General features: G+C 69.1%; 1 protein-coding gene across 1 annotated transcript; it reads right to left on the bottom strand.

Annotated features, from left to right (window-relative positions):
- Positions 1-711: 711 nt before the first annotated feature.
- SHMT2 (serine hydroxymethyltransferase 2) lies at positions 712-11,498 on the bottom strand. Its single transcript, XM_037883701.2, has 12 exons — positions 11,361-11,498; positions 8,099-8,287; positions 7,649-7,728; positions 6,983-7,183; positions 6,584-6,665; positions 6,006-6,128; positions 5,605-5,744; positions 4,665-4,830; positions 4,467-4,566; positions 2,322-2,477; positions 1,758-1,865; positions 712-1,298 (listed from the first exon to the last, which is right to left on the bottom strand). The coding sequence occupies exons 1-12, from the start codon at positions 11,382-11,384 to the stop codon at positions 1,171-1,173; spliced, it is 1,497 nt and encodes a 498-aa protein (XP_037739629.1). The 5' UTR covers positions 11,385-11,498; the 3' UTR covers positions 712-1,170.
- Between the last annotated feature and the right edge of the window lie 2,694 nt (positions 11,499-14,192).

Genomic DNA, 14,192 nt, shown 5'->3' with positions numbered 1-14,192 from the left:
GCTAATGGGGGCTGGGGCCGGGGGCCAGGTGTTCTCAGAAGTGCCCGCCGCGGCCAGGGAGGGATGATTGATCCAGAGCCGCCCCATGGGCACAGCCCTGCCAAGAGCTCGGGGCAGCCAGCGAGCCAGGCCGGCGGGTCCCATGGGGGGAGCATTGGTGCACATGGGGGGGGGGGCACGCCCCTGGCTGTTGGCAAGAGCCAGGCGGGCATCAAACATGCCCTGAGGCGAAGGGCTGGATCTTTCAACGGGCTCAGGGACAGGGAGCTGTTGCGGGGCAGGGGGAATAAACCCAGGGGTGGCAAGGTGCCTCCCGCAGACCATCTGCCCAGTGTGTGTGTGTGGGGGGGGAGAGGGCGCTGGGGAGCCCCCCCAGGTTGGCAATACCTGCAATGGGAGATTTGCCCCCCTGCCCCAGCGGCCAGGAGAGAGCCAGCCTCAGGCTGCACAGAGAGTGGCTGCTCCCTGCCCCAGGGCAACTGGGCTTCCTAAACCTCCCCACATGGGCCAGCTCCGAGCCCCCATCCCAGGGTCTGGGCCAGGGCCGCACAGGGCAGGCCAGATCCGAGCCCCCCCACTGAAGGCAATGCCCCTGCAGCGCACTGATGGATGCCGGAGGTCGGGTGGGGCCAGAGAGCCCCACAGACAGACAGCAGCTCTCAGCATCTGCCCCCCGAGATGGACGGACAGACGGACACCAGACAACACAACTCTCCGATGTTCCAGGTTTCTTTGCTCAGCTAAAAGCGGGGGGACCCCCCAGTCCCGTTTGACCCACACCTTGGCCGGGGGCAAAGCAGCTGGAGGGACCTGGGACCCAGAACTAGGTCCATGGGGGCATTTTCCCAACCTCCCACTGGCACTGGGCGGGGTAGGGCACCTGCAACGGGAGGACCTTGATTGTGAGTTGCAAGGAGGGTGGGAGCTGGCACGGGGCCGGGGGACGTTCCAGCTGGAGTCCCTACAATAACAAAGGGGTCAGTCCCTGAGGTCAGCCGCCGACAGAGAGGGGGGCAAGGGAGCTGAACGCTGCAGGCAGAGCGAGATCCGAAGGGGCCGTGCCAGGCTGCGGGACGCCCGGGGTCCCAGCACTGCCCCCCTCCCGGGGTCAGGGTCAGTCTCTGTGCCCAGAGCGCAGGCGGGGGTCGAGGTGGGGCCAGCCCCCACTGCTCAGTGATCCTGGAAGCCGGGCATGGGGAAGGAGCGGGCGAAGGTCTCCACGCGCTGGCGCAGGTCGGCCAGGCGGCTCTGCGTCGCCCCGTCACTCAGCAGGAAGGATTTGAAATCTTGCAGCTTGGCTGGGGAGAGAAAGGGGAGGGGGTGAGTGGGGAAACCAGGGGAGGGGGGCGGCCAAGTGCCCCCCGGGGCTTCACAAAGACAGACCCCCCCCCCTCCACCCCGACCCTCCTCTCCGTCCCAGAGCCATGGCATGGGCTTTATCCCCAATTTACAAGGGAAAAACGGCTCTAGCCACTAAACCCCACTCCCCTGCCAGAGCCTGGGATAGAACCCAGGAGTCCTGGATCCCAGCCCCACCTGCTCGAACCACTAGACCCCACCTGCTCTCAGCTCCACTCCCCTACTCTAACCACTAGACCCCACTCCCCTCCCAGAGGTGGGATGGAACCCAGGCGTCCTGGCTTTCAGAGAAGCCGTGTGGTGTGTGGGTCACACCATGGCCGCAGTGGGCCTGCCCCCGCATGGGGCATTCAGACCCGCAGGGCACAGACTGAGAAGCTCCTGCCCCCCCAACTCACTGGTTTTGCTCTTGACCTCCAGGCCGATGCTGATCCCCTCGTCGATGAAGGCCACGACCTTCTGGAAATCGGCTTCCAGGAACTGGCGGGACGTCAGCGCTGGGGCCCCTGGGGAGAGCCCGGCCCCGGGGTTACTTCACCGCCCCGGCCCCGGGGAGAGCCTGGCCGCATGGTTACTTCACCACACCGCACCCCCCCCCCCCCCCCCAGGCAGGGAGAGCCTGGCCCCGCAGTTACCTCACCAGGAGCATCAGCTGAGATGCTGGGTTGGGGGGCGTCTGGAGGGGAGTGGGGGCTAGTGGTGAGAGCAGGGGGCTGGGAGCCAGGACTCCTGGGTTCTGTCCCCAGCTCTCACTGTTGTCAGACACCCGGGGGCGCCAGGGCAGAGAGTTCAAAGCCACCCTAGTACCCTCAGGAAGGCAAGGCTGGGGGGCGTCCCCAGAGGCGGGGGCCAGGTCTCCCAGGGGAAGGGCCAGGAGGCCCAGTACTGGGGACAGACTGTGGGAATCCATCCCCCCTTGAGCTGGGGGGCCAGACATGCCCCACCCCCCGGCACCCCCTTACCCAGCCGCAGGCCCCCCGGCGTCAGGGCGCTCTTGTCCCCGGGGCAGGTGTTCTTGTTGCCCGTGATGGACACCAGCTCCAGCACCCGCTCGGCCCGGGCCCCGTCGATCCCCTTCGGCCGCAGGTCCACCAGCACCAGGTGGTTATCGGTGCCCCCTGGGTCGGGAGAGAGAGAGAGATCAGCACCCCGACCCACGGCCCCCGCCGGCTCCCCCCAGCTCCGCCGGTGCCCCACGCTCCCGACCCACAGCCCCCGCCGGCTCCCCCCAGCTCCGCCGGTGCCCCACACCCCCGACCCACAGCCCCCGCCGGCTCCCCCCAGCTCCGCCGGTGCCCCGCGCCCCCGACCCGCAGCCCCCGCCGGCTCCCCCCAGCTCCGCCGGTGCCCCACACCCCCGACCCACAGCCCCCGCCGGCTCCCCCCAGCTCCGCCGGTGCCCCTCGTCCCCGACCCGCAGCCCCCGCCGGCTCCCCCCAGCTCCGCCGGTGCCCCGCGCCCCCGACCCACAGCCTCCGCCGGTGCCCTGCGCCCCCGACCCACAGCCCCCGCCGGCTCCCCCCAGCTCCGCCGGTGCCCCACACCCCCGACCCGCAGCCCCCGCCGGCTCCCCCCAGCTCCGCCGGTGCCCCACACCCCCGACCCGCAGCCCCCGCCGGCTCCCCCCAGCTCCGCCGGTGCCCCTCGTCCCCGACCCGCAGCCCCCGCCAGCTCCCCCGGTGCCCCGCGCCCCCAACCCGCAGCCCCCGCCGGCTCCCCCCAGCTCCGCCGGTTCCCTCACCCCCGACACGCGGCCCCCGCCGGCTCCCCCCAGCTCCGCCGGTGCCCCGCGCCCCCAACCCGCAGCCCCCGCCGGCTCCCCCCAGCTCCACCGGTGCCCCGCGCCCCCGACCCGCAGCCCCTGCCGGCTCCCCCCAGCTCCGCCGGTGCCCCACACCCCCAACCCGCGGCCCCCGCCGGCTCCCCCCATCTCCGCCGGTGCCCCGCGCCCCCAACCCGCAGCCCCCGCCGGCTCCCCCCAGCTCCGCCGGTGCCCCACACCCCCGACCCACAGCCCCCGCCAGCTCCCCCCAGCTCCGCCGGTGCCCCTCGTCCCCGACCCGCAGCCCCCGCCGGCTCCCCCCAGCTCCGCCGGTGCCCCTCGTCCCCGACCCGCAGCCCCCGCCAGCTCCCCCCAGCTCCGCCGGTGCCCCGCGCCCCCGACCCGCAGCCCCCGCCAGCTCCCCCCACCTCCGCCGGTGCCCCACACTCCCGACCCGCAGCCCCCGCCGGCTCCCCCCAGCTCCGCCGGTGCCCCACACCCCCGACCCACAGCCCCCGCCGGCTCCCCCCAGCTCCGCCGGTGCCCCGCGCCCCCGACCCACAGCCCCCGCCGGCTCCCCCCAACTCCGCCGGTGCCCCGCGCCCCCGACCCGCAGCCCCCGCCAGCTCCCCCCACCTCCGCCGGTGCCCCACACTCCCGACCCGCAGCCCCCGCCGGCTCCCCCCAGCTCCGCCGGTGCCCCACACCCCCGACCCACAGCCCCCCGCCGGCTCCCCCCAGCTCCGCCGGTGCCCCGCGCCCCCGACCCGCAGCCCCCGCCGGCTCCCCCCAACTCCGCCGGAGCCCCTCACCCCCGACCCGCAGCCCCCGCCGGCTCCCCCCAGCTCCGCCGGTGACCCGCGTCCCCGACCCGCAGCCCCCGCCGGCTCCCCCCAGCTCCGCCGGTGCCCCGCGCCCCCGACCCGCAGCCCCCGCCGGCTCCCCCCAGCTCTGCCGGTGCCCCGCGCCCCCGACCCACAGCCTCCGCCGGTGCCCCGCACCCCCGACCCACAGCCCCCGCCGGCTCCCCCCAGCTCCGCCGGTGCCCCACACCCCCGACCCACAGCCCCCGCCAGCTCCCCCCAGCTCCGCCGGTGCCCCGCGCCCCCGACCCGCAGCCCCCGCCAGCTCCCCCCACCTCCGCCGGTGCCCCACACCTCCGACCCGCAGCCCCTGCCGGCTCCCCCCAGCTTCCCCGGTGCCCCGCGCCCCCGACCCGCAGCCCCCGCTGGCTCCCCCCACCTCCACCGGTGCCCCTCACCCCCGACCCGCAGCCCCTGCCGGCTCCCCCCAGCTCCGCCGGTGCCCCGCCCCACCCAGCCTCCCCCTGCCCCGCGGGCATCACCTGACACCAGGGTGTAACCCCTCTGCAGCAGGGCCTCGGCCATGGCCCTGGCGTTCTTCAGCACCTGCTGGCAGTACGCCCGGAAGGGGGGGGAGCTGGCCTGCGGGGGAGAGGGGTGGGGGGTCAGCGGGGCCATAGATCCTCCCCCTCCCCTCCCCCCCCAGCCATGTGTTACCCTCACCCCGGGGGGGCCCCCACCTGCTTCAGGGCCACGGCCACGGCGGCGATGGCATGGTTGTGGGGCCCGCCCTGCAGCGAGGGGAAGACGGCGAAGTTGATCGGCTCCTCCAGGTTGTAGGGGGTCTCCTTGCCCGTCTTCTTATCCACCCAGCGCAGCCCCTTGCGGTAGAAGATCAGCCCGGACCTGTGGGGCCGGGGGAGGGGTCAGTGCGTGGCCATCCCCCCACTCCCACCCCCACCCGCCGTGGGGGGCCCAGACGCCAGGGCAGCTGCCCGAGACAGGCCAGAGGGGAAGGGCAGTGCGGGGGCGGGGAGAGGAGGGACGGGGGAGGGGCAGGGCAGGCCGGGGAGGGGGAGAGGAGGGAGAGGCTGGGGTGGGACATGGGGGGGTGAGGAAGGGCTGTGCAGGGGTGAGGAGAGGAGGGGTGGGCCCGGGGGGGGGGGAGGGCAGTGCGGAGGGGAAGGGCAGTGAGGGGAAGGAGGAAGGATGGGGGAGAGGCCGGGGGAGGGGCAGGGCAGTCGGGGGGGGGGGAGAAGGGCTGTGCAGGGGCGAGGAGAGGAGGGGTGGGCCCGGGGGGGGGAGGGCAGTGCAGCGGGGGGGGGGGGAGAGGAGGGATGGGGAAGAGGCCGGGGGAGGGGCAGTGCAGAGGGGAAGGGCAGTGAGGGAGAGGAGGAAGGATGGGGGAGAGGCCAGAGGAGGGGCAGGGCAGGCCGGGGGGGGTGGGGGGGAAGGGGAGTGCGGGGGCGAGGAGAGGAGGGGCGGGCCCGGGAGGGGGAGGAGGGATGGGGGAGAGGCAGGAGGAGGGGCAGGGCAGGCCGGGGGGGGGGGGGGAAGGGCAGTGCGGGGGCGAGGAGAGGAGGGGCGGGCCCGGGGGGAAGGGCAGTGCGGGGGAGGACAGGAGGGATGGGGGAGAGGCCGGGGGAGGGGTGGGGTGGATCCAGCCCCGGCCGCGCTCACCGGGCCCCGCGCAGGGTCTTGTGCGTGGTGCTGGTGACCAGGTCGGCGTGCTCGAAGGGCGAGGGCACCACCTTGGCTGCCACCAGCCCGCTGATGTGCGCCATGTCGGCCAGCAGGTAGGCCCGGACCTCCTCGCACACCTGCCGGAGAGGGGGGCAGCGTCAGCCTGGCCCCCCGCCCGGTGCTCCCACCCCCCCCGCCGGTCCCCCTCCCCCCCCCGCGGGGCGGGACCGGGGAGCTCACGCCAACTCCCCCCCTTCAAACTCCCCCCATCTCCAGCTGGTGCCCCAGGGTCATCATTGGGGGGGGGGGGGGATTTGGCCCAGGCACCTCCCCCCTCCCACCCACCTCAAGCCCCTCCCCTCATCCTAAGCCCCTCCCCTGACACCCCCCCCCCGCACCTTCTTCATGCGGGCGTAGTCGATGAGGCGGGCGTAGGCGCTGGTGCCCGCGATGACGAGACGGGGGCGGAAGAGCCGGGCCGTCACCTCCAGCTGCTCGTAGTCGATCAGCCCCGTGGCTGGCTGCGGGGGGAGGGGGGGGTCACAGCTGAAGAGTGACCCCCCCCTCCCCCGTGAATTCCCTTGCGGGGGCCATGCTGCTGGGGGTGGGGTAGAGCTTATACAGGGTCGGGAGGGAGCTGGGGGCGGGGGGTGTCAGTCCAGCCCCAGGGAAAGGCAGAGGGGGTCCGACGGGGGTGCACACGGCTTGGCCCAGGCACCAGGCAGGGCGCGAGAGCTGGGGGGGCTCCGAGGGGCAGGGGCAACAGGGTGGGGGGAGACACAGACGCTCCAGGCTCCCTTCCCCCCAATACACCTGAGTCGAGGGTCCCCAATGCCGCCAGAGCACCAGAAACATCCTGGCCCAGCCCCTGGGGGGGGGTCCCCAGGAGCAAGGGACTGGGACCCCCCCTCTCTGTGAATGCATGTTACCCCCCCGCTTTGCAAGCACCCTGCACGCACGCTGCCCCCCCACTCACGTTGAGTTTATAGGGCATGGACTCGAAGAAGATGGAGGTGGCCGAGATGCGCTTGACGTCCGACATGTACCCGTGGGTCAGGCTGCGGGAGAGACGGACGGCGTCAGGCCAGAGCCACGGCCCGACCCGGAGACCGGACACGACCCACCCCTCCGCCCGGGCACGGCCCCCTCCTGGCAGGGCCCCCACCCAGGGGCGATCTACCCCCCCGGACAGGCACCCCCCTCACCCCCAGCTGGTCTCTGCCTGTAGCCCCCAGACCCCACGCCAGCACTCCCCCCTCCCCCCGATTCCTGGGGCCTCTCAGCCAGACCCTGCCCCCTCCCGCCCCCCAGGCTCAGCACCCCCCAGGGCCCTGCTCCCTCCCCCCCCGCCCCACTGCCCACAGGGGGGACGTACTGGCCGCCGTCCGGCAGGTCCAGGCCCATGATGCGGTCGTGGGGCTGCAGCAGGGCCGTGTAGGCGGCAAAGTTGGCGGGCGACCCGGAGTAGGGCTGGACGTTCACCCCCCAGCGGGCGGGGTCCAGGTCGAAGGCCTCCAGTGCCCGCTGCTGGCATAGCAGCTCGATCTGGTCCACCACCTCGGCCCCCCCGTAGTACCTGCGGGGAGGGCACCGGGGCTCAGACACCCAAAGCAGCCTCTTCCCCCCCCCACCCCGTGGGCCCCCTGGAGGGAACCCAGGGCCCATCACCCCCCTTGGGGCCTCCGTGTCCCCCCTGGTACCCGCAAGGAGGGGAACCTGGGGCCCATCACCCCCTTGGGGCCTCCCTGCCCCCCCCCGGTACCCAGAAGAAGGGGAACCCAGGGCCCATCAACTCCACCCTCAAGGCTGCCGGAGGTCCTGGAGGAAGGGGACATGATCACCCGAAAAACAACAGCTCCCGCCCCTCCCCCCAGTGCCAGACAGCCCACACAGTAAGTTACCACTGGGGAGGGGAGGGTTGTACCCCCCCCGACTGCCAAGGAGACCTGGGCCCCCAGGGTCCATGTGTGGCTTCCCCACGTTCGTTCTCTGGCCTGGCCAGATCCACCCCCCACAGGGTGCCCCCCCTGACCCCCCATACCTCTTGCCGGGGTAGCCCTCCGAGTACTTGTTGTTTAGGCAGGAGCCCAGGGCCTCCAGCGCGGCTTGGCTGCAGAAATTCTGGGGGGGCAGAGAGCGAAGCCAGGGTGATGGGGGTGAGACAGCCTGGGGAGGGGGGCCAGCGCGGGGCTCCCCCAGCCCAGCCTCAACCAGGAACCTGAAGGGCAACGCAGGGTCGGTCTCAAACACTGCCCCACCCGACGGCTAGAAAGCAACTGGGGCGGGGGGGCTCCAGCAGGTACTTGGGAGGAATCTAAGGCAAGGGGGGGCACCCTCAGGGCAACGCAGCCCCCACCTCTGGGCCTCAAGAGGGGCTGCTCCCTCCCCCCCTGCAGCCCCCCAAACTCCCTCCTCCCTGCCCCTCTTCCCCCACTGCAGCCCCCCCCGGAGCCCCCGCCCCCATAACACCCACCCCTGCCCCCGCACCCACCTCCGAGGCAATGAGCTCCAAGCCCCGACACTGCCGATCCTTCTCCTTCTGCACCAGCTCCCACATCTCGGGGTCGCTCTCCGCCAGGCTCTCCTGCCCGGTCCAGCCGGGCACCTCCCCAGCTGCAGCCGCACGGCTGTGCTGGGCCCACAGGCCAGGTGCATTCAGCTGCCAGCATCTCTTCAGAGCCTGGCGACGGGAAGGGGGAGCATCACATCACCAGAGAGGGGCGTAACCACCAACACCCCCCCCTCCACACCCCAGCCCGCACCCCAGCGTCATGGGGGGCACCTCATCTCTGGTACCTTTGGGGATACACAGCCACAGAACACCCCGATATCCTCATGGCACACGTGGGGAGTCAGAAATAGAACCCAGGAGTCCTGGCTCCCAGCCCCCCTGCTCTAACCACTGACCAGACAGTAACTGGGGGGGAGGGAAGGAACCCCCAACACCCCGTCACTTGTGGGGTGCAGCCCTCTTCCTCCAACAGGGGGTCACGGGGTGGGCATGGGCAGCTCTGGCCGGGGGGGGGGAGGGGGCTTGGAGGTGGGCGGGGGGACAACTTCCTTCCTTCTTTGGTTCATTTGTGGGGCCGGAGGAGGCGTTTCCCGGAGGCCTGGGAGCGCGGGAACGGCTGGACCCTTGTGCAGGGGACCGATCACCCCGTCTCGGGAGAGGGGGCAGCCACATGGGGGGTGAGGAGCCCAGGCTGCCGCAGGAAGCCAGGGGACCACACGAGTCACATGACCCAGGCAGGGTCCCTCCTTGGGCCACAGCTGGAAAATTGGATGAAAGCAGCGGAAACAGCGCCAAAATCCGGGGGGGGGCGGGAGGAGAGACTGCAGACGTGCGAGAGCGCATGTGAGCGTGCAAACCGGGGGGGGGGGGGGAGCAGAGTGAGCTTGGTGTGCACAGGCTCGGGTGTGATGGTACGGTGCGGGGGGGGGGGGGGAGCACATCTGCATGCACAGGATGGGGTGGGGGCTGGAGCCTGTCCTTTGTGTGCCCACGCCCCCCCTCCCCACTTCCTGCCATGGTTCACTCACGTGTCACACGGAGCAAGCAGCGCCTGGAGACACATCTCTGCCCCCCAGCCCCAATCCAGACTCCCCACTGTGCACTGCCCCCCCCAACGCTGCCCCATGTCCCCCCTCCCACCCAAAAGAGTGGTCTTCCCTGCACTAACCCACCAGGCCAGTTTGCCCCCTGGGCTCCTCCCCCAGTTTTCTCCCTGAACACCTAAGCTCCACCCGCCCCCCAAATCCATGCTGGGAGACAGCGCCCCCTGTTGCTGGTGCATCACTTCCACCACCACCCCCCGCCGATCCTCACCCCCCTCTTGGATCCTCCAGGCCGTCAGCCCCAAGAGCTACAGACTCTGCCCGCGAGGGGCCAGCCAGCCAGCTCCCCGGGAGACCCCTGTGCCAGGGCATAGACCCCAGATCGGACCTGCTGGCTCTCTGGGGCAACGGGGTCCTGGCCCAGGCCTGGGGCTCCCAGACACCACCGCAACCCAGACCGTGACCTTTACAGACCACACAGCCAAGAGAAAGATACTGCGGAGCGAGATATTTGCCGGGGAGTCTCTCGGAGCCCCGACTGGATCTGCACAGACCGACCCGCAGGATCGGGGCCACCACGGCTCCAAACCACTCCCGGGGGGAAGACAACAAGTCCTTGCTCCTGAAACCACCAGGCCGAGCGGCGTTCGGGGCCTAGGGAGCCCGCCATCTTTGTCCAATTCTCCCCCTTCCCAGGTACCGCCGGAGCCCTCATCACGGCGCCGAGGGGCCAACCGCGAGCAGGAGCTCACTTCCCGCTCCCGGGGCCAGACCCCAACGCAGCAGGACCTCGGGAACGGCGGCTGACCGGGCCTGCGAACAAAACTTTCCAGGTCTTTGAAAAGTTTGCAGCTCAGCAGTGACTTTATACAGCTTCGAAACTTGACTAGGCAGAAGGAAAATGCTGCTTTTTTTAAAAAAAACCATCTGCATTTCAAGGAACCAAGCACAGAAACTGGCTCCTTACCCTTACCCTGCCCCAGCTGTTTTTAAAACCCTTTCCCTTGATTTTGTCGTGGTTGACGTTTAACGCAGCCTGCACTGTATTGGCTCTTTTGCGGTCTCTGGGGCTGCCTGATTGCGTCCTCCGGGTTCCCAAGGAGCCGTGGGGCTGACCGGCCAGGTTCTGCTGTATCCCTTGTGCCCCAAGCACTAGGCCTCAAATCCAGGCATGATGCAACCAGGTCACTGCCCTTGCATCAGCTGGCTTGAAAGCCCTGCCATGTGCCAAGTTTCCCCAAACAATAAAACACAGTCAGTCAGAAGAAACTTTTGCAAGTTCTAACCCATGGGGCAAGCGGCTCTCGCTGCCCCGTGACGAGGGAGCTGGTCCCAACTCTTCAGAGTTAAGCTTGCTGGCAACAGCGGGCGAGGGGCACTTCTCCCCCGCTTTCTTTCTCTCTTCTCCCCCCCCCCCCTTGCAACCCTGGGTCCCAATCGCGCTAGTTAAACATGGCAAGAGAAAAGCGGCAGGGAGGCGAGAGGCCGCTGTGCCCTATTGACTCAGTCCAAAGGGGCCAGGGGTCAGTATCGACTGGGGACGAAACTCATGCCAAGGAGACTTTGCTCTGGCGCCGAGGTCTGGCCCCCGGCCACTGTTCACCGGTGCACTGGGGCAGATGTCAGGGAGCAGCCCGGGAAGTCAGCGGAGCAAGGCAGGTGGAGAGCGGAGGACGGCTCTGGCCCCAGCCTGGCACTTGCCCCCCCACCGCGAACAGCTGGACAGGACCCACCAATGCACCCATAATGAGCAAAGCGGAGCGACCCATCGCAGGGCCGGCGAGGGACCCAGCTCCGCCTGCGAGCCTGGCGGGGGCATGACCCCCCCCCGTCTCTCTCCCCGGCCCCCCAGGGACAAGGGCTTCCTATGGGGCGCCTGGCAGCAGAAGGCGGGGGACCCGCGGGGCTGAATGAAGTCGCACTGGGTCGGGACTCAGCAGGGGCAGGGCGTGGGGGGAAGGGAGCACCCCCATATTTGCACTGCACAAAGGGGGGGGGCACAGCGCTCTGCAAAGGGGCCCGGCCAGGGCACGTGGCCTGCAGGGGGGCGGGGGCGCATCTGGGGCTGGGGGGTGGGGGGTGGGAAACCGAGCTATTTTGCAAAACACATCACCCCACCCCCCAGCACGAGCCCCCCAGCCCCCTGCCCACGTGCACGCGCAAGGGGGGGGGGCTCAGCCCCGGCGCCCCCCACTCACCCGGGCCAGGCAGCGCGGGAACATGCTGCAAGCGGCGCGGGGCAGGTGGCGAGTCCCGGGCGCTGCTCCGCGGGGGCGGGGCCCGAGCGACGGGAAACACGTGACCCCGCCGCTCCCGGTGCATCCTGGGGGATGTAGTTCGCCCGGGCCAGGGGCCGAGCCCCGCCCCCCTGATCGTTCATGCAAAGTGGTTAATGAGCTGATTTGCATGTTTGCAAATAAGTGGCACCTACCGCAGCCTAAGGGAGCAGGAGGGGGAGCCTGGGGCGTAGCGGGACCAGCGAACAAGTGTGACAAAGCGGGACACTTCGGGGGGAGGGGGCAGTTGTGTGGATGGGGGTAGGTGTGGGGGGCAGTTGTGGGGGGGAGGGGCAGTTGTGGGGGGGTAGGTGTGGGGGGCAGTTGTGGGGAGGGACGGGCAGTTGTGGGGAGGAGGGGTAATTGTGTATAGGGGGAGGGGTAGTTGTAGGGGGGGGAGTGGGTCCTCCCCTGAGTTTAGTCCCATGTGTTTGCAGGATCGGGGCCGTTTAGACGGGAAGCTCTTGGGAGGGGTGGGGGAGGGCAGGGGCTTTGTCCGCCAGTGTGAACCGTGGCCCAGCAATGCTGCCCAGCAATTGCTCCCCCAGTGCTGACATGCAGCCACCTCTGGGGTGAAGCCCAGCAGCTGGTTCACACCCACCCCTGCGTCCTGCCACATTTCTGAAGGGGTATTACAGGGAGGGCCCGGCCCAGGCCAAGGGCCTGCTGTGCCAGGGCTCTGCGCAGACAGAGAGTGAGAGGGAGCCCCAGTGCCAGGCCCAGAGGTTGGCGAGCCCAGAGATTCTGGGCCAGTTATCCCCAGTGCATGCCGCAGCCTGGCCCCCCAGTGATGCAGCATCGAAGGGACCTTCCCCCCATGCAGCCTCCAACAGCTTCTTCCCCTTTGATGGCTGGCAGAACAGGCCGTAGGGAGCCGGCGGGACCCGCGGGCAAAGGGAGCAGGGCTCTGGCAGCAAAGGGGCCTGGGAGCTGCAGCCGCACAGCGGGGTGGATGGCAGAGGCAGGGCAGAGACGCTGCGGGCAGCCCCTGGCACCCCTGTGCCGCAGGGCTCAGTGGTGCAGCGTGACCTAGTGGGCACACATTTGCATCCCGACGCCTTGCAGCCATTACAGAGCCCGGCGCACGCTCTGCAAGTGTCAGGGTGTTAGCCCCAGCCCCGTGGGCTGCTGCCCTACATATGTCCTGTGTTGTCAGCTTGGCGTGCTGTATTCTTCACGACACTATCCCGGAGCGTTGCTGTGTGTCATCAAATAGCTGCCGTGCTCCACTCCAGAGGCAGCTGCATTCCCAAACTAGTTGAGCCCTCCCGGCACGGCATTGCTGTGCGACTGTTACTCAGCTCCAGCGCCCATCCCCAGAGGTGGCTGCGTTTCAGTGCTGGGTGAGCGATCCCTGCGCAGCTTTGCTGTGTGGTTATGAACCAGCTGTCGCAGCCCACTCCAGAGGTGGCTGCATTTCGGTGGTGGGTAGCAAGCCTCTCACCCTAGGAAGCTAGGCCCGAGCCAAGACCTTTCTCCCATCGAAGAATGTGCCCTGCCCCTCCAAAGTCACTCAGTGGCAGATCTGGGACTAGAACCCCTTGCTCTAACCACTCGGCCCCACTCCCCTGCCACAGCTGGGAATGGAACCCAGGAGTCCTGGCACCCAGCCACCCCTGTCAAAGCCAACTGGAGTCCACTCCCTTCCAAGAGTCAGTCCAGGACCCGGCTGTCCTGTCCCCCACCCATATTGCTCTAACCTGTAGACATTCCCCCTCACCTGGTCTTCCCTCCCCCGGCCCCTGGCATCTGGCTTTGCTGGAAGCACTAATGAAATTAAATCTAATTAAAGCAGCAATGACCTCAGACATCTGGGCCCGGAGAATTAATGGCGGGAAGCAGGAGATCGATTTCGCATGGCATATCAGTGCCTCCTGCACGGCCGGGGACAGCGCCCGGCGGGCCCCCAGCCCAGTGCCCGGGAGGAGGCTGCCAATTTATCCTGGGGAGGGTGGGGGGTGCCTGGGAAGTGGGGATCCAGGCTCTCCCCAGGGTCTGCCGAAGATATGGAGTAATTGTTGGGGGGGTCCCCTTAGAATCTACCCCCTACGCAGAGGTCTCCCTAGCCAGTGTACTGCTGCTGTGGGTGCAAACGGGGATGGGCAAATGAGGATGGGGTCGGATCCTGCCTGGCACCCAAATCCCGGCCAGCTGCTGCAGTAGGCTCCTAAACCCAGATGCTCAGAGGCATTTAGGCACCTAACTCCCACTGGTTGATCTAGGCACTAGGAGGATCCAGCACAGGGACAGGTAGGGTCATAACACAGACAATGGGTGTGTGGCCCATTCCCCCTCACCCGCCCAGGGGGGCAGCATCCATGGGCTGGCAGGTCAGGCAGGGCCCCATCCAACCTCTCCCCTCAGCTCCACGAGCAGGCGGTGCGGACAGACCAGACCTGGTGCGTGCACCAACCTGCTCCAAGAGGCAGCTTGGTCTAGTGGTGGGAGTGGGGTCTGGGACCCAGGACTCCTGGATTCTAGCCCCAGCTCTGGAAGGGAAATGGTGGTCCAGTGGATTGGGGCGGGGGCTGGGAGCCAGGACACCAAGTTTCTAGCCCCAACCCTGCCACTCTCTGGCTAGGTAGCATTAGACAAGGCCCAGCCTAGCTCGGTGCCTCAGTTTCCCCTTTGTATCTATTGGGAAAACCAGCTACATAGCTACACACAATCCCCTAAATTCACCCAGAAACCCCACATGGCTTCATCTGGGCTTCTATGGGGGGGGCACCTCCCCTCTTGATCGCTTCCCCTCCC

The sequence above is a fragment of the Chelonia mydas genome, chromosome 20 (genome assembly GCF_015237465.2).
Source record: "Chelonia mydas isolate rCheMyd1 chromosome 20, rCheMyd1.pri.v2, whole genome shotgun sequence".
Taxonomy (NCBI): domain Eukaryota; kingdom Metazoa; phylum Chordata; order Testudines; family Cheloniidae; genus Chelonia; species Chelonia mydas.
Note: the sequence above shows the minus strand (reverse complement) of the source record. Positions and strands in the feature narration are given on the sequence as shown.